The 21,682-nt window shown below is 41.0% G+C and overlaps 1 protein-coding gene and 1 non-coding gene across 4 annotated transcripts in view; one reads left to right on the forward strand and one right to left on the reverse strand.

The window, feature by feature from the left end:
- Window positions 1-20,592, forward strand: part of LOC144516641 (tensin-2-like) — a 34,327-nt gene extending 13,735 nt beyond the window's left edge. The window contains exons 1-25 of one of the 3 annotated variants that reach the window (XM_078248109.1): window positions 47-121; window positions 7,637-7,669; window positions 7,755-7,804; window positions 7,973-8,156; window positions 8,513-8,563; window positions 8,662-8,784; window positions 8,877-8,941; window positions 9,315-9,398; window positions 9,523-9,635; window positions 9,822-9,882; window positions 10,203-10,278; window positions 10,737-10,866; window positions 11,982-12,047; window positions 12,136-12,252; window positions 12,339-13,730; window positions 13,872-14,010; window positions 14,547-15,409; window positions 15,508-15,639; window positions 16,556-16,648; window positions 16,864-16,941; window positions 17,567-17,644; window positions 17,846-18,014; window positions 18,593-18,661; window positions 18,964-18,993; window positions 19,183-20,592. In XM_078248109.1, coding sequence (XP_078104235.1) covers window positions 7,995-8,156; window positions 8,513-8,563; window positions 8,662-8,784; window positions 8,877-8,941; window positions 9,315-9,398; window positions 9,523-9,635; window positions 9,822-9,882; window positions 10,203-10,278; window positions 10,737-10,866; window positions 11,982-12,047; window positions 12,136-12,252; window positions 12,339-13,730; window positions 13,872-14,010; window positions 14,547-15,409; window positions 15,508-15,639; window positions 16,556-16,648; window positions 16,864-16,941; window positions 17,567-17,644; window positions 17,846-18,014; window positions 18,593-18,661; window positions 18,964-18,993; window positions 19,183-19,327 — 4,236 coding nt within the window. In that variant the 5' untranslated portion in view covers window positions 47-121; window positions 7,637-7,669; window positions 7,755-7,804; window positions 7,973-7,994 and the 3' untranslated portion in view covers window positions 19,328-20,592. Of the gene's footprint in view, window positions 1-46; window positions 122-7,636; window positions 7,670-7,754; window positions 7,805-7,972; window positions 8,157-8,512; window positions 8,564-8,661; window positions 8,785-8,876; window positions 8,942-9,314; window positions 9,399-9,522; window positions 9,636-9,821; window positions 9,883-10,202; window positions 10,279-10,736; window positions 10,867-11,981; window positions 12,048-12,135; window positions 12,253-12,338; window positions 13,731-13,871; window positions 14,011-14,546; window positions 15,410-15,507; window positions 15,640-16,555; window positions 16,649-16,863; window positions 16,942-17,566; window positions 17,645-17,845; window positions 18,015-18,592; window positions 18,662-18,963; window positions 18,994-19,182 lie in introns of those variants that run through there. The other 2 variants (XM_078248107.1, XM_078248108.1) reach the window with 2 other exon arrangements.
- Window positions 20,593-20,859: 267 nt separating this feature from the next.
- On the reverse strand, window positions 20,860-20,931 carry trnaq-uug (transfer RNA glutamine (anticodon UUG)). The gene has a single exon. It is a non-coding gene; the product is annotated as a tRNA-Gln (tRNA).
- Window positions 20,932-21,682: the final 751 nt, after the last annotated feature.

Consider the following 21,682-nt stretch of genomic DNA (forward strand, 5'->3'; position numbering starts at 1 on the left):
TTGGTGAAAGAGAGAGTGTGCAGAGAGCTTGTATGAGGGAGAGAGAGGGAGCTAGTATTTCCCACTCTACAGACAGGACTGCTCAGAGGCAGAGGGAAAGACTGAAGCTGCTTGTTGAGAGGTAAAACATGCTCTGTATTTACTGAGTAAAGCTTTGGGTTTAGTTTATTCATATGTATTCAGCACATCAGTTTTGACTTTTTATGTACTTTGTGTATTTTTATTTTCTATTGAGTTGCAATCTAACAACCTTGAAGCCTCTTCACAGCGTTTGCTCTGATAATGCGGCATGTGATTGTGCATATTATTCCATTAAAGCTGTAGCCTGAGAGCTCTTGCTTTGCCCAGAAAGAGGATTTCATTTACTGTGATTAAGGCAAGTGCAGAAAATGAAGCAGAGACTCCTGCTGTGACCTACAAAAATACACAGATATTAATTTTTAATACTAGAGAGTGAAAGATTTACTTTTTAATGAGATAGTTGTCCATATATGTGCAGGTCAGGAAATTATAGAAACTGTACCTAAACACTTCTCTATATGCTGCTATACATGCCTTTAAATGTAAAATGTTGTAAAACTGTTAAAGCTGTGCCAGACTGTTTAGAAATATAGATTAGATGTGTTTGTGGGCATGCATCTGTTTGCTTGTGTGGGCATTTGCAAGACTTGTCTGCATACACCAGCGTGCATCTATTTGTATGCACAACTTTTTCTACTTTTAATTTTATCAACATTTATACTATCTTCTTTGTGTATGCTGCTGCTTTTTCTGATGTCTGATTCTGATTCTGATAAGAATGCAATTTCCCACCGTTTCTATCTACTGTAGCTATCTACTTCAACACTGTGTGTACATGTCTATGTAGTGTATTGTGTATAGACACTTATCTACACCCAAAGGGCACCTGACAGAGACAAATGGCTGTATCCCAGACACAGTCAGCTGTCCTAACATCATCTGATGAATCCTAATGTTGTGTAGTGACATACAGATGGTTGCAGTGTCTGCTCATACACACCAGCTGTTCTGATAATTTGATGATTTATGAATTGATATAGCAACTATGATGCTTTATGGAATGTGTGCTTGTGTAAGAAGCAAGTGTTGTAGAGTTTTAGTATAGTCCTAATTAGTGCTAGTGGAGCTGAAAGTGTTTCTAAAATAACTCAAACTGGCATTTCTTGTTAATTATCGGCTGCAATTTATGCCGATACTGATGTATCTACAGTATGCTCATATCGGCTCATGTATCGGTCTAGCTTTTATCCAGATGTTGTGAATTGTTGTGGTGTCTCTCCTATCAGCTGTCTTGAGCAAGTGTCATGTTTTTCAACCTCTTCTGTTGTGTTCATGTATCACCACGGGAGAACGGGTTGACATGCTGTCTTGTGATAGCTCTACGTGCCATGGCACATCAGTGGGAAGGTAGAAACAGCTTTAAGTCAGTAGAGATGGAGAACTCAGGTGGTGGAAGCACTGTGCACTGTGGACAAATAATTATCATGGTTAATTTAATTTTACTGCTTTACTCGTCAATAATTATTATTACAGGGACAGTGCACACACACACACACACACACACACACACACACACACACACACACACACACACGTGCACACGTGCACAGTGTTTATATTTACCAATTGCTTTCATTTCCTGAGAGCCCAAGCCAAGTGATTCTTGGAATTCTAGGAATTATACAATTCCTAATTTTTGGGATGGCTTTTTAAACAATCTGAGCTTCTTTGAGCCTTTATAATATATTTCAGACATATTTAGACAGTAGGTTGTGATAATTGTGTGTTTTTTTCAATTACTGGATGTTAAATGTTGTTAGGCAAAGCAGCAAGGACCAAATACATGTATGTTGCCATGATGCAGTCAGATAGACTTGTAGTACAGATCCATTGGCAGATCTGATGAAAATGTCACTGCTGCTGCCAGAAAGGCAAGTGGATTTGCGAGACGACTGATGGACAAATAGACAAAATGAGCCTTTAAGTGTTCTGAGGGACGTATTTTCTAAAATAAGGAGCTCTATCAAAATAGCTCTGTGAAATCTCTCTGATGTGTGTCAGTGGTCAGCATGTTCAGCTGTTGACCTCTCTCTCCCATCCGGCGCTCGCTCTCGCTTTCTGTTTGCCTCTCCTCTTTCTTACTTCCCGTCTTCCTGATGCCTTTTTTTTCTCCCTCTAAGCTCCATCTATATCTCCACTCCCTGGACAGTTTTTTTTTTGTTTTTATTGCCTGAGCCCTCATTCATGCTTCCTCTTGTTCCCTCCTTCTCCGGGGCCAGTTACATAGGGATATGCCCCTGCTATGTGTGATGCTTATCGAGGTGTCCTTGGTCATCTGATGTTGTTTATTCAGGGGGAGCACATACTTGTATCTCACGGCAGGGATGATGTATCCTGTCCCTTGTCCCCAGGCACTAAAAGTAGAGAGAGAGAGAGAGAGAGACACACACAGAGTTTTATGTAGCAAGAGAGGGGTAAGCAAATGGGAGTGACACAGACTGCAGGGGTTAGGAAATGCAGAAATGAGGGATCAAAGATGAGAGAAAACAAGAAAGGCAGTGTGATAATGAGAAGAAAGAGAGGGGATGTCATACTTTCATGTGAAGCCTCCTAAATCACAGCCACTCCTAAATTTGCCCTCTGGTACCCTCGGTGAAATGTTAACAAAATAAAAACCCTCAGAGTTTTATTTAGCTTTCAGTGGACTTCAGTGTTTTTTGTGAGATGATGGAACTTGGAATGAGCCATGGTTATTTTGCTTTTCCACTTTCAAACGGGATAGCTTACTCACTTCTCCCTCTCCAGAGTGTGACGTCAGCTCTGAGTCGACTGTCAGAATTAAACTCGCTCCTCCTGGACGGCATACCAACGCCCGTGTCTCAAACACTCACAATTATCCCGCTTCTCCGTAACTGACTCAGCTACTCCGGCAGATCTCTGTGTTACATTTTCTCTCCCTGGAAAAGGAGTGATGATTTAAGATGTGGCAGTGACAACTTTTAAGATTTGGGCCACAGTCACTCTGTTGTGGAGCTGCCAGGAAACTCTTATTCAAGATCCACTGATACTCTGTGAACACACTTACAGATCCACTTACACTCAATGAATACTCAATGTAGAATAATTCTGATAAACCAATCAATCAAATTTGTAGCTGATTAGATGAGCTGTAAATGTCAGATAGTAATGAAAAATGCCCATCACAATTTACCAGAGCCCAACTAACAATAGTTATTGTGTGAAATATATGTATGTGCTTTTGTTTTCAGAGTTAGATGAGAAAATCAATGCCACTCTCAAATCTGTCGGTTCAATATTAAGCTGGAGCCAGCAGCTAGTTAGCTTAGCTTAAGGTGAAGACTGGAAACAGAGTGAAACTGCTAGCCTGGCTCTGTCTGAAGGTAACAAAAGCCACTTACCAACACCTTTAAAAGCTATAACATGTTAATAAGTGAGTTTTACAGGTTCTGGAAGGAGGATTATTTAAACTTCAACAAAATAACACCAGTTGCTTCCTTGTTTCCAGTCTTTGTGCAAAGCTAGACAGCTGGCTGCTGGCAATAGCTTCATATCCATCCCACCCCTGGCGAATAATCAAAAGATAACGCAGCACAATCTCACATTTGAGAAGCTGAAAATAGACAATGTTTGCCATTTGTGCTTTAATAAATGAATACAAAGTGTTATTTAAAGAACAAGGTAATCTGAACCATTTAACAGACTAGTTATTCAGTCCACTACAGTCAGTCAGTCACTGAGGATAGGATTGAGTTCTGTCATTAGCACCTTACTAAATGCTAGCTGGTGAACAGGACAAACTGAACCAGATGGCTATGCTCCCAGTGGCTCCAGCATACAGCCCACATACATTAATGAAGATCCTGAGGCTGGCAGAGCCACCAAAAAACATGTATACATTTTGCATGTGTGTGTATGTCTTTGTGCATGGGCATGTGCAAGTGAACCTAGGTTGACCAGCACTGACATCCTGTTGCAAATTGCTTCCTGTTGACTCTGGTGTCTTCCTCCTCTGCCTTCATGCTGTATATCGGTTCAACCCTGGTCTTCTTTGTGTGTGTGTGTGTGTGTGTGTGTGTGTGTGTGTGTGTGTGTGTGTGTGTGTGTGTGTGTGTGTGTGTTTACACATAGGTACACATGTGCATGTTGTGTCTGTCTCCTACTGTTCTTTCCTGAAGCCGACCACTTTATCCACTTTACTACCATTATTAAACCTATTAAGAGAGGAGTTCTCCCCTATGGCTGAATCTCTGTGTTCTTTAATTTCCTACTGTAGGTTTAATAACATGTTTGTGATCTGTTGTTGTACATTAACATACTGGAAAGTACAGATTATGCTTGTGCTCGGGTGGAATGTGAAAAGAACTGATTGCCTAAAGACCAATAGATTTGAACAAATATTAACTAAAAAACAAATACAGAGTATTAGTATATCGGCTGTCAGTCTGTGTGAGACCTGCATGATGATAATTACGTAATGATATTATCTTGTCAGTTCGGCAGTGGCATATTTTGTTGAATGTTCTCTTCTATCAAGTAACCAATTACAGCATGCCCTTTCCCCTTCAGTCCTCCTTTTACTCATTCCTCCCTGGATCACATGTCTGTTTATGTTTCCCTTTCCCCATCACACTCTCCTAAGACTTTCTCCGTGCCCTTCCGTAATGGCGTTTGCTCTCTCGTGGCGTGTGCCATGAAATAAGAAAGCTATAATTTGTGTTGCCATGCCATGTAATAGAAAACCCCATCTTCATGACAAATCTTTTTGAAATATTTAAAAAAAGAAGAAAATCCAGGGTGCCTTTGCTCTATTCTGGAAATGCTAAAACACTAAAGCCAATTAGCAAAAAATCTAATAGGTTATTAGTGTTATTTTTGAACCGTCCACACAGACATTGGTCTCGGGTTAATAAAAATACAGTACAGTAGTACAGTACTACTGGGTTGGCCCAGACTCCTCCTGACTTGTCAAATCAAATCAGGTGCCATTTTTTACTATAAGCTGCATGAGGATACTGATGCATAAGCCCCTTACAATGGTAAAATGAATGTATCAGTGGTTGCCTCAGTTTATGTTATTTCGACAATGTAATGCTGTTGTTGTCGACATGATGACATGATGTGCCTACAAGAACGAAGACAAAAACAAATACAACCTCGACTGTCAGGGAAATCAAATACCCTCATGAATAAATGTACCTGGAGCTTAGATCAAAACTTGCTTGACAATTAATTGTGAGTATTAGGTGCCTTTGTTTTGGCAAAGTTAGAGCAGGGATGGTTTACAAATTAGTCCTTAAACCCAAAATCTACCTGGAAGTTGTGACATCAATCGGAAAAAAATTGTAATTAAAAATTTAGCATTAAAAATGTCCGACAGTATTGCTCGAAACTCGGCTTTTTCTGTCAATATAAAAGTTGTAGTGAGTGCATTTCTGCACGGTCGCTGTTGTTTTTCTGAAGTTGTAGATCATTGTAATAGCAGGCATTTGACTTGTTAACCTGTTGCCTGACACCTGTCAGCACTCAGCCACAGAGGGCAACTCAGCTGTCAATCAATCTCAAGGAATAGTTCAAAGGTCAAAGGTTAAAAGGGTGTCACCTGTCAAGGTTTACAGTTGGAGCCCGTTGTTGTGCTGCAATAAATATTCCATTTATCAGCTCATTTCCGTCATTTTCCATTCGTTAGGTCATGTTATTAATGCATTTCTTGTTGTTTTTAATGATTTGATTTGATATGATTTGCATTGTAAATGACTTTATCTCATGAAAGAAAAGTAAAGGCCTGTGTGTCCATATAGCCGTTTTCTCTGGCAGAAAAAACGCGGGCATGGCGCTGGGGGAGCGCTTCATCCCTGCGCTTCAAAATGCTGCCCGTGGTTTTTGTTTCTGTGACGACATTAACGTTAGCTAGGTAGCGTTGCCAGACCTTCCTCCACAGCGCTGCGAAGGAGGGTCTGGCTAGTCCACATAGCATTCCGGGATAGGAGAAAAACGTGCTCTGGTTTATTGGCATTTCTTTAAACCAATCACAATCGCCATGGGCGGCGCTAAACACCGGGCAGAGCCACGGTGCCGCTGCAAAATAGCCTTGGGAAGGAACTTGTTTTGGTGGAACGTGTACGTTCAAAACTCAGATTAGACAGATAGTCTAGCTAGCTGTCTGGATTTACCCTGCAGAGATCTGAGGAGCAGTTACCATAGTCCTCAAAAATCAACCGTAGTTTAAAATTCCAACACAAAGAAAGCGGAAGGTAACGGACATCTGGCCGAAAAGAGTGAAATCTGGTGGAATTTCCGGCAGCAACGGAGCAATCCTGGAAGTCGGACGTCGTGGATATAGACTACTAGGTAGCTAACTTAATGCTACATTAATAACAGGGGGTTGACTACACAGCTAACAACAAGCTTACAATGTGTAAACATATAGACGTAATATGGACACAGACCCTAACACATGCACTGACATACCAGTTTCTACTAGCTTGTCACTTGAGGGTCAACTGTTATCCTCATAATAAACAATAAATGACCCCAGCTTCCTCTCTCCCTCTTTCTCCTCTCTTCCTCCAGTAAATGTTATCCCTCACACTCCTCTCCTTCTTCTTTACCAGGCAAAAACAACACCACAATCAATCATATTTATTGAGTATCTCTCATTAAACTGAGCACTTCTTTTTTACAACTGCCTGGTCAGCACAATAAACACCAATCAGGTATACAGTGTTTGAATGAAGAATTCAAAGAAGTCAATACAATGTCCTCAAGTTCTTTACATTTCTGTAGACATGCGTGCAGGAGCTTGTTTGTCTTTATCTGTATGTCTCTGTTTGTTAGTGTGCACCAGTCTCTGTGTGTGTGTGTGTGTGTGTGTGTGTGTGTGTGTGTGTGGGGGGTGTGTGTGTGGGTGTTCTTGTTTAACTGCATTCGTGGGGTCCAAAAACCAGGAATACAGTATACTTGTGGGGTCTGGACAGCTTTGTGGGGCTAAAATGCTGGACCCCACAACTTTTAAGGGCTGTTTGAGGGTTAAGACTTGGTTGTAGGATTAGGGTTAGAATTAGGTTATGGTTAGGGTGAGGGTAAGGGTTAAGGTTAGGCATTTAGTTGTGATGGTTAAGGTTAGGGTAAGGGGCTAGGGAATGCATTATGTCAATGATCCCCACAAAGATAGTGAAACACACTGTGTGTGTGTGTGTGTGTGTGTGTGTGTGTGTGTGTGTGTGTGTGTGTGTGTGTGTGTGCGTGTGTGCGTGCGTGTGTGCGTGTGCGTGTGCGTGTGTGTGTGTGTGTGTCTCAGTGTGTGTCAAACATCATGCATCACTAACCCATCATGTGGAACAGCCAGATCTGTGCTGACAGCCTCTTCTTTAAACGAGCTGCAGCAGATGACAGAAAGAAAGTGACAATGAATCTTACTATTCTTCCTCCTTATCCCTCCATCCTTTCATTCCTTCATCTGCGCTGCTGGAGCAGGACCAAGAGTTTTAAATCAAACACATGACTTGGCATGTGTTAGTTTATTCCCAGTGTGCGTGCGTGCATGGCATGTGACTGCTGCAAAAACCAACAATATGATGTGCTCATTTCCTTTCAGGTGCCTCCCACCTGTACCTCAACATCAGACCTAGTAAGTGAATGTTTAAATGTAGTTTTATATTAAGAAATGCAATGAATCATTGCAGTAGCGTTACTCTTTTCTGTTTCTTTCTTAGCACGGCTCCACTAAATCTACACCACAGAAGAAGAGAGGCTCTATACTGAGGTACCAAGAAGCCTGAATCACACATCAAACAAAAGAAAATGATATTTGATATGTGAAATGGATACACAGAAATAAAATGCACAGTAAAAAAAACATTAAGGAGCTTAATCTTAATCGCCTAATGGCTGTTTTGGCTGCATTAAAACAATGAACTCTCACAATGTACAGGAGTAAAAGTGTGGAACAAGTGATGGAGCATGTGATGGAGCGTCACTATGACTTTGACCTCACCTACATCACGGAGAGGATCATCTCTGTCTTCTTCCCGCTGGACCTGGAGGAGCAGCGGTACCGCAGAAACCTACAGGAAGTGGCCTCCATGCTGAAATCCAAGCACCAAGACAAGTTCTTGGTTAGTCATAAAACTGAAAACATTATGAAACCACTTCTTGTCTGAACAACAAGTCATTCTCCTACACTTTCATAAGGCAACTAATGTTGTAATTGGTCTCCTAAAAGGACTGAATAATGAGGGCATGGCTGCTATTAAAAGTTAGTTTTATTAAAACAAATTAAACAGGTTTAATTTGCATATTTGTGTAACTATCTAGAACAGTCCTTATTTGGCATTGATAGGGACTATTAACTGCCTTTCCTTTCCTCTACTGTTTCCGTTCATTGTATCTTTGCTATATTTCTTGCTCAGTTTGTGGTTGATATGTAAAAATAGATTTGTAATATCTTCTTATGTGTCTCCGCCTTTTCTAGTTACTGAATTTATCAGAGAAGAGACATGACATCACCAGACTTAACCCAAAGGTACAAGTATTTACATCTTAAAAGATGACAGATCACACTTTGTATTTTCAAGGTTAATGGACAGGTTTGACTCACATCTTTCCTCCTCTGCGGTTCAGGTGCAGGACTACGGCTGGCCTGATGTTCACGCCCCACCTCTGGACAGGATTTGTGCTGTTTGTAAAGCCATGGAGACCTGGCTGACCTCTGACCCCCACAATGTGGTGGTCCTCCACTGCAAGGTCAGTGTAACCTGAATCCACATCTGCTTTTGCTTTGCTGTGAAAAATGCTAGCAAGCTATTTAATGGTCACTTTGATCTGTGTTCTGACAGGGAAACAAAGGAAAGACGGGGGTCATTGTGGCAGCCTATATGCACTACAGCAAGATATCAGCTGGGTAATCTGCATCATTATTAATCACACAAGGCACTCGTTATTAACAGCATGTGCAGATGATCAGTTATCTGTTTGGAAGTTACATCTGCCATCAAAGCTGCATTTAAATCCAGAAAAATTGGATACCTAGCTCTTAAATTGCCAAAGTGCATACCCAGAGCGATACATTTCTTATATGCTGAAATCAAATCAACTGTACAACTACTTAAAAAAACTTTATTCACAGTTACATTTTGTTGTCTTCAAGGCCAAAACCTGTTTGATCACCTTCAGTGAAAGTTAGGTCAATGTCATTACTGTAGAGCTGCAACTAACGATTATTTTTGTTGGCTGTACTAAAGCCTTTATTAACACACCTCTGGTTGTGTCCACAGAGCGGACCAGGCTCTCACCACTCTAGCTATGAGGAAGTTCTGTGAAGACAAAGTCTCCTCTTCCCTACAGCCCTCTCAGAACAGGTGGGACACACTCATATATCATATATATTTTTTCCTCTGCAACATACTATATCACTTCTTGTGCTGCTGCTGTCATCGCCTCAGTTGCTCCCTGCTCTCATATTTCCTCACCTCCCTTCTTCAGGTACATCTACTACTTTGGTGGGTTACTGTCAGGTACCATCAAAATGAACAGCAGTCCTCTGTTCCTGCACCAGATCATTATTCCATCACTACCAAACTTCCAGGCGGGAGGAGGTAAGTTTCACACAAATTAAGGTTGTATAATAGCTTGCAGTGCAGTTATGGTAATTATTAGCATTGAATAGTTATAAAAAAAAAATGTGTTTTACAACGTTGAAAGGGAAAAACAATGAAGTCATTGTCTGCCAACTCTCCCCCTTTTTACAGTTTTTCTTCTCCACTTTTTTTCTGTATCTGCAGGTTTCTATCCATTCCTAAAAATCTACCAATCTCTACAGCTTGTCTACACTTCAGGCCTCTAGTAAGTACATGGCCAGTTGTCAAGTTACTGCGTTGTCAGCTCACCACCTGCAGACAGACTCCTTTCCATCCCCTGTCCAACTGACAGATGTTGTCTATACAGACTGCTGTCTATGTTTAGGTGTAGGCTGTTCTGTGCTTATGTTGAAGTTCATGTTATTTACCACTGTTTTACCCAACTGAGACATGTTTTGACTGGTTTAATGTGTGTTTTGAGCAGGTGTGACAGTTTTTTTATTCTGTGTGTGTGTGTGTGTGTGTGTGTGTGTGTGTGTGTGTGTGTGTGTGTGTGTGTGTGTGTGTGTGTGTGTGTGTGTCCAGTGATCCCCAGAGCTCAAGGGCAAGGAAGCTGTGTGTGACTATGGAGCCAGCGCTATTATTAAAGGGGGATATTATGGTGAGCCATGGCTTATCGTGTCACTATTTGATTTAAATCCTATCCATATCCACTCATACAGTACATCACTGCAATAACTGCAATAATTCAAATGTTTACTAAACTAATGTAATAAAACAAAACTTGACTTTGATGAACTTTTGTGCCTGATTATTTTTTTTAACCACTTAAGCTACAAATCCTCCGTAGACTATGAACATGCATGCTTAATTATTTTCTTACACTGTCTTGCATGTCTCTTTGAGAGGGTATAAACATTCAGAGCCCTTAGCGACCTAGAAAGACGAGTACTGTTCTTCAAGAGTAATCAGTTGCCACAGCAGCAACAGGCACCAAAGACATATGATCTGCATAAAAATAACACTATAAGCAAATTCAAATTTGATTTACTGTTTTGTGTGTGTGAAATGACCCTTTATTTTAGTACATCACTCTCTTACCTGCATCCTCCTCTGCAGGTTAAGTGCTACCACCGGCGGTGTCGAGCAGCAGAGAGGGAGGTGGTGTTCAGAGTCCAGTTCCACACCTGCACTGTCCACGGAGCCCAGCTATGGTTTGGCAAGACTGAACTGGACTTGGCCTGCACAGGTATAAAAAACAGAGGCTCAACAGTTTCTAAGGAAATACATGGAATAGAAAGTAGGGGCAATGTTCAGGTTTTGGACAGTCATGAAAGCATTGCAGAAGAGAGTTGAGTGATGGGTATTTATGCAACATGTGCATAAGGAAAACTATCACTGCTGGGAGGATGTTATATATAGCATATATATAGCATATATATACACAAACTACCGGTCAAAAGTTTGGGGTCACTCCGAAATTTCCATTCCACTCCATTATAGTCCGAATACCAGCTGAGATCAGTTGCATTGTTTTTTAATCAGGGCAGCAGTTTTCAGATTACATTATGTGCTTACATAATTGCAAAAGGGTTCTCGACTGTTGTAGAAAGAAGTGGCTGATCTTTAATGCAATATCTACATTGCCCATTATCAGCAACCATTCATCCAATGTTCCAAAGGCGCATTCTGTTTACTAATCTGATATCATTTGAAAAGGCTAACTGAGAAAACATTGGAGAACCCTTTTTTCAATTATGTAAGCACATAATGTAATCTGAGAAGTGCTGCCCTGGTTAAAAAAACAATGCAACTGATCTCAGCTGGTATTCTGTCTATAATGGAGTGGAATGGAAATGTCTAAGTGACCCCAAACTTTTGACCGGTATATATACACATACACTAAATTTGAATATTTTGTAAATATATGAATAAACAAAGGGAACCCCTCTTTTGTACAGTATATTTATATTGCTTCCTTGACCATTTACACGGTAGTATAATTTAAGATCCACTCATTTTCTGTCCATTGTAGTGTTTGTGTGTATTTTGAGACAAATATCAAATTACAGTGTCTGTTGAGATGAAACAGAAATGCATGTACATGGCTCAGTAAGCAGCAGTCTCATGACAGTTGCTCTTAGTGCTACATGCTGCTGCAACCATGAATGTAAAAAGAGAACTAATTTCAGGTATTTGAAGTGTTATTCTGTTTCCATGATGAGGAGTGAAAGCAAGTATCTTTATTTCTTAACTTTGGTGTTTCCACTTCACAGATCACACTTTCTTGTGAATGTTTTTATAAGTCTCTGTAGTTACGGCCTGGATATTTTAGTCACTGCCTTTATCCTCGTCTTCCTGTAGATGACAGGTTCCCTCCAGATGCTACAGTTGAATGTATCTTCTCCAATGGGCCAGAAAAAATGAAAGGTGAATATTATCATCTGTCTGTCTGTCACTTCATTTCTGTTGTTTTACATTTTCATATGCTTCATATCAAAAATGTCTGCTTTCCAAGGTCGAGAATACCGCAAGAATGATGCCTCCATCAAAGTGGACTACAACACCTCAGACCCTGTGGTCAGATGGGATTCTTATGAGAACTTTAACCTGCACCACCAAGACAGCATTGAAAGTAAGAAACGTGCACACACAGGTGTAAAGAGTAAGCTTTACGTTAGGGTCAAACATCTCATCAAACTTTCTTCTTGTTTCTACCAGATATCTGTCATACGAGGGGCCCTCTGGACGGCAGCCTCTACGCCCAGGTGAAGAAGCGCCGTGGGCCGGGCTCGTCTGCCTCAGCAGTGTCACCCAACAGCCCAACAGTCAAGCCTCAAACTCCCAGCCAACCCCAGTCTCTCACCTACACATCAGACTCTAGCCGCTCCTCAGTCCCCTCTGATCACCTGGAAGACGCCTCTCCGTCCATAAACCGCCCAGAAAAAGAAAACACTGACTGTCCAGTGAGGAGAGGAGACGGGGAAGATGGAGCAAAGGAGAAAAGAAGAGGGAAAGAGAAGGATAGAGAGACTGCGATTTTAGATGACGGAGATCCGCAAAGTCCTGGGGGTTTGAGGCGAGAGCACTCGTGTTGCGGTCGAGCAGGCGCAAAGTGTGGAGATGGCGGATGGGAGAGGGAACGAGAACCCTGCCTCTCTGACAGCCATTGTCTTGGCCGTTGCAGCAGCATTAAAAAGAATCCAAAAAGCCAAACTCTGCCGGCCTTACCATGCAAATCTGTGTCCCCGCCTCCTCATTCAACTCATATGGAACTTTGCCATCGACATAGCGCCCATCCTTTACCTGAGTTACCATGGGAACGTCCACCCCCAGCCCCGCCCTTGCCCTGTCTCCTTAGGCCTTGCTACCCTTATTCCACCGCTGAACACAACCACCCACACAGCCACACCCTCCCAGCCTTAAACAGACTCTGCACTGGGGAAGAGTGTCACCTCCTCCATTATTCCAGCCACAATCCAGCCTCTCATCTCTCCCATCAATCACTGCCCTCGAGCCCTTACAGGGAAATGTTCTTCAGCTCTCCAACACCGTCCTCTGGTTGCCACTGTCGGGACTGCTCCAGCAGGCGAGAGCACCAATCAGCCTCAGTTAGAGCATTCCACCCATTGCACCCTGACCAATCAGAAAATCCACACTGGTCCCAAAGAGCAGGGGTACAACGAACAAGAGAGGCGCCTCCACTATGGGAAAGTGAAAATCCATGGGAGGTGGCGAGAGAGGCAGAGTTCTGGCAGTGCAAATCAGCCATGCCGGCATTTCGCGTTTGCCACCCTTTGGATCAGAGTCCAAACCTGGAGCCTAGATATGCCATTGGACCTCATCAGGGCTACCCCAGCCCCCAGTCTCTGATGGATGTGCGGGATGGAGCCAGCAGTGGTTACCACACCCCTCCACAGCCCCGTCACTCCTGTCCCTGCTCTCCTTATCAGTCATCCCCAGCCGAGAGCCATGAGAGCCGGGGTTACGCCTCAGGGTACTACTCTGGATCAGCCTCGCCTCTGCCTGCTAGTAGCCCCTCTCCTGGGAGAGGCAGGCTGCCCGAGACTCCCTCTGGATCTCGAGACCAGCAGCACGCTGAGCATCACAAAGGTGACTGGATAGGTGGATGGATACAGTAGGGATTGTTGTTGATTTTTATAACATTGAAATAAGTTTGTTACTTCTTTTCTTTCTCATTTCCTTGTAATACCTTTATCTCATCTTGTTTTATCTCACTTCTCGATATGGAAGAGGCCGGTTTGGAGGACGACAAATCCCAGCGTTCAGAGGGTAAATCGGACTCTAATGGACAGTCAAGTACCCCTGGGCTGGACTCTGATCCTGACTACACAATCATTGGAAGCAGCAGCCCCACACACACAGAAGACAGGTGGGTGAAACTTTTATTTTTTGACAACTCTACTAAAGCTAAAAATAAAATTACATTTATTCTAGGGCTGCACAATATATCGTTGTTTTTATTGTCATCGCAATATCAACTGGTGCAATATACACATCGGGAAAGGCTGCGACTTATTGCAAAAGACAGATTTTTTTGTGTTAGTTGAAAGAGAATATCAGTAGAAAAGTGCATTTTAAATGTAACTGTCATTCTTTTTTAGTGCTGCATTTTACTGTATATTCAATTCAATGTTCAATTTGTTAAATAAAAGAATGTTGGAAACGATTTTCTTACATTTGTTATAAATTCAACAAGCAATTTGTTGTATTTTAGCAGAATACTGAAAGCAGCAGAAATTAGTACACTTTAATATCTGTTTATTTATTGCAAGTAATATCTTTATCGCAATATTCAACAGCGTTATTGCATACCGCATTTTCCTCATATCATGCAGCCCTAATTTATACATATTGTATATTATATATTGATAATTATTTTTTTTCCATACTTTGCCTTTTCCTTAGTGTAACTGCTGATAGTCCTTCTCAAAGCCAAGAAACCTCTACACATCTGGAGTCCAGCTCAAATAGCAGCAAAGCCATCACACCAGTACCAAGAGAAGCACAAACCCAAAGTTCCAACATATCCATAAACTCCACACAACCATCGAGTGAGCAGAGTTTGAGCTCTGATGGTACGCTCGGAGCAGCCAAGATCACAGGAAGTGCAGAGGGATCTAACCAATTACAGACTTCAAGCTATGCCACTGTCATCATCACCCCAGTCCAAGTACAACTGAATGGCTCTGCCCTTCCTAGTGATACCACATCTGACAGCAGCAGAGGTGTATCCATGAACCCTTCTGTCAGTCTTAGTTCTAGCCCTTCCACCACTTCCCCAAATTCTCCTATTGGCTCCCCAGACCTTCAGTCTTCTCCTCAGCGCTCTACATCAGCTACAGACATAGCACAAAGACTGAGTCCGGAAAGAGACAGCTCAGCTGACACCAAACCACCATCACCTGTGCCCGAAGGATATCATACACCAACCTTCCCCTTAGCGTCTTATTACTACCCATTACTAAATGTCCCTCACATACCATACACTGGGTACACTGCAGTCACCATCCCCGCCATCCAGCCACCGCTTCCCGAGAAAAAACGGCTTTCGTCCACACCAGGATCCTTAAACGGACACAACTCTCTACTCAGGGCCTCCTCAGCTCCTTCCCCCATGCACCATGTTACCTTCTCCACTTCTGTGGGAGAACAGAGATGGGGAGCTTCACAACACAGCTGTAGGGAGGAGGCAGACATCAGGGTCAATGCTAAGTTTGTCCAGGACAGCTCCAAGTTCTGGTACAAACCAGGCATCTCCAGAGACCAAGGTGAGCATTAAAACGAAAGGATGATGATATATTGTCATTGCTGCGTCTCTTTTTTTACACTACAACACCCATACTCTAATGTGTCTTTTCTACCGTAGCCATTGCTGTTTTGAAGGACAAGCAACCAGGAACTTTCCTCATTAGAGACAGTAACTCATTCCAGGGGGCCTACGGCCTGGCCCTCAAGGTGGCCACCCCTCCTGCTAATGCCAACGTCACTGGCAGCAAAGGTATCCATGATCCAGGGTCCTGGTATTGTGCATGTTGGGTCACTGTCACACTGTCAAGCCTCACATTTGACTCTTGAATACAACAGAGCCATCGTTAATGTTAATAGCTACACCTATGCTGTTCCTACTCAGACAAGTCAAAACGTCTGCTGTGAAAAAGGCTTATGGTAGGTGTTTTTCTTGGCACCAGTCAAGTCACATCAATTCCAATTCAACAAACTGTATAGAAAGCTTAGAATGCCTAGATCAGAAAACATGGGATTCAACCTAACCATTCAGATTTGGCTCCCCTTCCTTTGTCACATGCAGGCTCATTAGAATATACCGTCCCTTAATCTGAGTATCTCCACCCACGGTTTGAGAACTACTTTTGGGTTTGCGAGGAAGATACTTGCCAGCAAATAAGACCACAGAAAACATCCAATCCAAGTAGTTTAAGTGCTTATTAAGTAGTTTCTGATCCAACCAATGTGTGACGTCCTTTATCTTAAGTTGCATGTATTCTGTCATAATGAAAAAGAAAAACAATTATGTAATGTGTAAGCACAGTTTTAGTACTAACAAATACATGACACAGGTATCAAAATAAATAATAAGTGCTGTTTTTTAACCAGTCCTAATTATTATGCATTCCTGTGTATGTATCTTTTTTTTTGCTGCAAGCACAAGTGTTGATGATAGACCATATTTTTTTATGCAATATTTTTAGGATTTCTGTTCATGAAATGAAAAACAAATTAGGCACTGTCGTGACCAACCAATGCTGTTACATTATGGTTTTGATAGTCTATTGCAATCAGAATCTTACATTTTTTGTATGTTTGTTGATGCGTCCTTATAGAATATGCTCTCAGCAAGACAGCCTTACTTTTCATCCTCACTCCCTCCCTTCTCACCCTCCTCTCCTCTCTCCCAGGGGACCCTCTGGAACAGCTGGTCAGACACTTCCTCGTCGAGACAGGGCCACGGGGAGTGAAGATCAAGGGCTGTCAGAACGAGTCCTACTTCGGTCAGTTACGTGGGAGACACAACTGCCGCAATACGTTTCACAAATTTTGTTACGTACAAGACACTGAAACTGATCGTTTTAACCTGTGAACCTAAAAAACTAAATTGTTTTTATTTACCTCCTTTCCAGTCCCCAGTTATCTTCCTTTTAATGCCTTCTATACTGTCATTATCATAATCTGTGTTACGTATTTTCTCTTTCTGTCTTTCTCTCAGGAAGTTTATCTGCCCTGGTGTACCAGCATTCAATCACTCCCATCTCTCTGCCATGTGCTCTTCGCATCCCAGAAAAAGGTCAAATCAGTGCCATTACACTTAGACGCCATGAATTTCATTCCAAAAAAATATATAAAAATATATTAAAAAATCACATAATACCCATTTATTATGAGACAACAGTGAAACACTCAAAGAATAACAGGTTACAGGGTTCATACGCATTTTAACCAATACTTTTCTAGGACCTTTTCATGACTTTTCCATGACGTTTTGGCAAATTTCTATGACTATGTATTCCTGAAAATGTCAGTCAACATTATACAATAAGAATAAAAATATGTGTTAAAGTTTACCCTCAGAGGTTTAACAATAAAATGAATGACAATTTATGTGGTTCATAGTGGGAGTCGTAATATCGCGCCCTGAATAGAACAGTGAGGTTAGGACGACGTGAAATACATTTATTAATCACATATTATTATACTGTGTTAAAAAAAAATCCATGACTTTTCCAAAACTTTCTAGGTCTTTTTATGTTTTCAAAACTTTTCCAGGCCTGGAATTTGCATTTTTCAAATTCCATAACTTTTCCAGGTTTTTTCAAAAGATATGAACCCTGGGGTTATTACAACAGCTACAGACCGGACCCTCAGTAAGTAAGAGTGTTGTTGTGTAACTGATGAAGACTATGATGTTTCAGATCTGGTTGGGGAGCTTCAGGAGCTGCAGAGTGCAACAAACACCAGCACAGCAGCTGACCTCCTCAAACAAGGAGCAGGTAGTACATGGGCTTGTTTTTGTTTTTCCATTGTTACATGAACTTCCATACAGGACCTATCACATGCAGTGCAATAGTTGCGGTTCTTACCTTTGACCGGCAGAGAATGCTCAAGCTTCATATGTTCATAGTTCCGAGCTGAAAGTACACATACCGTATGTTTATGTTAATCTATATTTTCTCATCTCTCTCATAAACAAGCTTGCAACGTGCTCTACCTGAACTCTGTGGAAACCGAGTCGTTGACGGGCCCTGAGGCAATCTCAAAGGCAACCAAGTGTACTTTGGCCCTGAGTCCACGTCCAGTGGCAACAGTGGTCCACTTCAAAGTGTCTGCTCAGGGCATCACTCTAACCGACAGCAAAAGAAGGTACATCTTACACACAACCATCTTACCTCTTGACAACATTGTTAACATTTTCAATTCAGTCGATGTAACTGGTCATTTTATGTAAGTAAAAGTGGTCTGACACAGTATGTACAATGTTTGATAGAAAACTTTCCAGATAGGATACTTAAAGATGCAGTAGGTAAGACTTATAAAACTAACTTTCTGTCATATTTGCTGAAACTGACCTTATGTTTGAGTAGAACTACATGAAGCAGGTAATTAAAAAAAATATCTGGCTCTTCTGGCACCACCTACAGCCTGTAGTGCGATTTGCAAAAATCCACAGCTCCCTGTTCAGATGCACCAATCAGGGCCGGGGGGGGGTCTAAGGTCTAACTGCATGTCAATCACTGCTCATGCACACGCATTCATTCTCCCTTGTGGGGGAAGGGGCTTAGGAGACCGTTTTGGCCTTTAGCGGAAAGGGGGGAGGGACTGAGAAGTTGTTGATGTTCACATTTTTTTGCTAAGTCCTGAATCTTCGCAATCCTACCTACAGCACCTTTAAAACCAACACCAAAGACAAATGACTCATCATATTGTGTGTGTGTACAAAGGTTATTTTTCAGGAGACACTACCCAATCAACAGTGTGACTTTCAGCAGTCTCAACCCCCAAGACCAGAGGTGGGTCACTGAGACATATTGATAAAACATTCACAGTATAATTTAATAAAAAAAACTATTTGTGCTTGTACGTGTTACCGCTGATTATCTTTAGTACAGGTGGTAACATCTGTGCGCCTGCTGCTGCTGTACAAATACTTCCTGTATTGACTTATATTTTATAAATATAAGATATCTATGATTTGTCTGCTTTTTTACTCTAAGAGGTGAATGTAGATTGCTAGTCACTGTCTCCATGTCTTTGTTATTCATGTTCCCCTACTCTTTGTCTCTGTGTCTCTATTTGTGTGCTCGTGCTTCAGGTGGACTAATTCTGATAGCACATCAAGCAAGTAAGTGCTTGCTTCACTGAGCGTCTTTCTTGGCGAGTGATATTACCGACTGGTACAATGTGCTACTTTGCATGGCAGTTAATCACAATACAATTTGTCACTTTGACTTCATGAGACAAAACTGGGTTTCTTTCAGTGTCAATTATTAATAGCTCTCCCATTACTTCTTACGTCTCCTTTTTGCTGCAGGATGTTTGGCTTTGTTGCGAGAAGGACAGGCAGCGCTACAGAGAACGTGTGTCACCTGTTTGCAGAGATGGACCCCGAGCAGCCAGCTGTGGCCATTGTCAACTTTATCAACAAAGTCATGCTGGGACCACAACTACGTAGATGAGAGAGGAGATCTGGGGGAGATGTTAATATGATTTTTAATGAAGTGTGTGTGTGACTACATTTGTGCTTGCATTTCTACAGGTGGCATGACTGTGCTCAGCTGTGGCTGTTTTTATAACATAATCCAGTTCTGACAGATCACTGCTCTGTAGGGCAAAGTATTTTTTACATGTCAGTTTACAAAGCACAACCGTGAGAGGAAAAGTTTGATAAGCCAAACACTGACCTAACTTTGGTAACCTTTGCCAAATGAGATTGAAATGAGAATTTTGGTCTTTTTTTTTTTGTTTTTGTTTTTTGCTGTTGATAAAGTTATTTAATTTGTAATCCTGTTTCAAACAGTTCTCATGTTGTATAACAAAGTACCACATTGTTATTTGTATTCAAGTTAGAGCTAAAGGAAATATGGCTAAGAAGTCTTTAACAAGTAGTAAAATGTAAGAGTCATCTTTAAGGTGTTAAGTGACCAGATGAAATTGTGGTCCTTAGAAATGTTAGAAAGAGTAAATGAAGTAATTAAATATGTAAGAGATCATGTATTTTGATTATCGGGAAGAAAGTGTCTACTACACTATAGACGTTTGTAACAATCAACATTTTGTCCTTGATGCAACTATAGTGTATTTTTGTTGAAGTGATAACAACAGATGTAGTAGTGTATTATGCTAAACCTGCCTCCAATTTAAAACACAGACAGATAGATGATTTAACAAAATGTTATGTGGCTACTAACTACATAAGCAAGTAAAAGGGGGGTCAGCCTTAAAACAGAGTTAACAAATGTAATTTAAAGGATTGTGGACAGGACCTAAATATTTTCAACATTTCTACAGCTAAATAAGAAAAAGACTCACTTTGTTAAGTTAAAAATGTGATGGAACCAAAGGACATTCTCATATGACAATCTCTGCAATTTTAGTGATGACATTATAAAAAGAGCCAGTATAGAAAAGTCTCTCCATATCACAGATTAGTCTTGGCCCATCTATGTCCTTATTTCACTAACCAATATTCATGGCAACAAATATGCCAAAGACTTCATTATTGTGTAAAGATATTTTGAATGTTTGATTTTTTTATCTATATGCTTTTGTTTTTTGGTATTTGTGTGTTTTCTATAAATTGATACAGTATTTAGTTGACTTCAGCACAATTATTATTTTTAATAATGGATTTTTATGTAAAAGAAGTAATATATTTTAGGCCCATAAGAAGAATGGTATATCTGTCTTATTTGACAGGACATTTAAGTAATAAAATCGAATAAAATGCAAGTGTATGCTTCATCATTCAAAGGCTTTATCTAAAATATATTTTAAGATGTTGTACTTATTTGCAGACCAAATATGTTGTTACCTTTTGTTGTTACTAGCTAAGAGCAAGAAAATGTAGGCCTACATCTCATTAGAGTCTTGTATCATTTTCCACATCTTCTCAGGGTTTGCTTACCTTACCTATCCCCTTGAAACAACACGATTCATGACAAGCATTCATTCATAACAATTTAACGGTGAGTGACAGATAAAAAGGATGAGGTCCCACCGAGATTTGAACTCGGATCGCTGGATTCAAAGTCCAGAGTGCTAACCATTACACCATGGGACCATCTCCGCCAAAGAAAGTCACAGGACCGTCCTTGTGGTTTAACTACGTTCCATCTTTTTGATCTGTAGTATGTATAATCGGTGAGTTTTAACTGTTAATCAGAAAGCCAACTACTCAGTGTTTCGGCAATAGTAACGTAAGTTAGCTAACGAAAGCTAACCTAGCTAACGTTAACTCTGAAAATCTAACGAACATCGCTGTGTGGTGAGAGACTGCTGCAGCAACGGAGTGTGAAATCAGGCAGGTGCAGACATTCCAGCACGTTTGTCTAACCGATCCTAGCAATATGTGTTTTTAAATAAATTAGGCTACTTAAGGTTTGAGGGTCACGTCAATTACTTTCAATGTCTGCAAGCCATACTGCTAGCTAGCTACTCCTTAACCGATTTAGGATCCTCTAAATAAAAGCTCTGTTTTCTCCTTCTTCTTCTTCTTTTTCTTCAGATTTTTAATTGACGGTTGGCAACCATTTTAAGGTGCATTAGCGCCACCTACCGGACTGGAATGCGGATCAGTAGATTAGCAGGAACAATAAATAAAATATAACAAAAACTAAATAAAACTAAATACTAAATAAAACAAAAACAAACAAACCAACCAAACTAAATTAGGATGAACTAAACTAAATTCTCTCTTACAACCCTGTTTCTTTCAAATATTGAATACTGTGAACCATGATGTGAACATGCATTCCCCATGCTGCATCTCTAAGTAAATTGTCTACTGTAAAGCTTATCTTAGCTTCTTTTAA

The sequence above is a fragment of the Sander vitreus genome, chromosome 4 (assembly GCF_031162955.1).
Source record: "Sander vitreus isolate 19-12246 chromosome 4, sanVit1, whole genome shotgun sequence".
Taxonomy (NCBI): domain Eukaryota; kingdom Metazoa; phylum Chordata; class Actinopteri; order Perciformes; family Percidae; genus Sander; species Sander vitreus.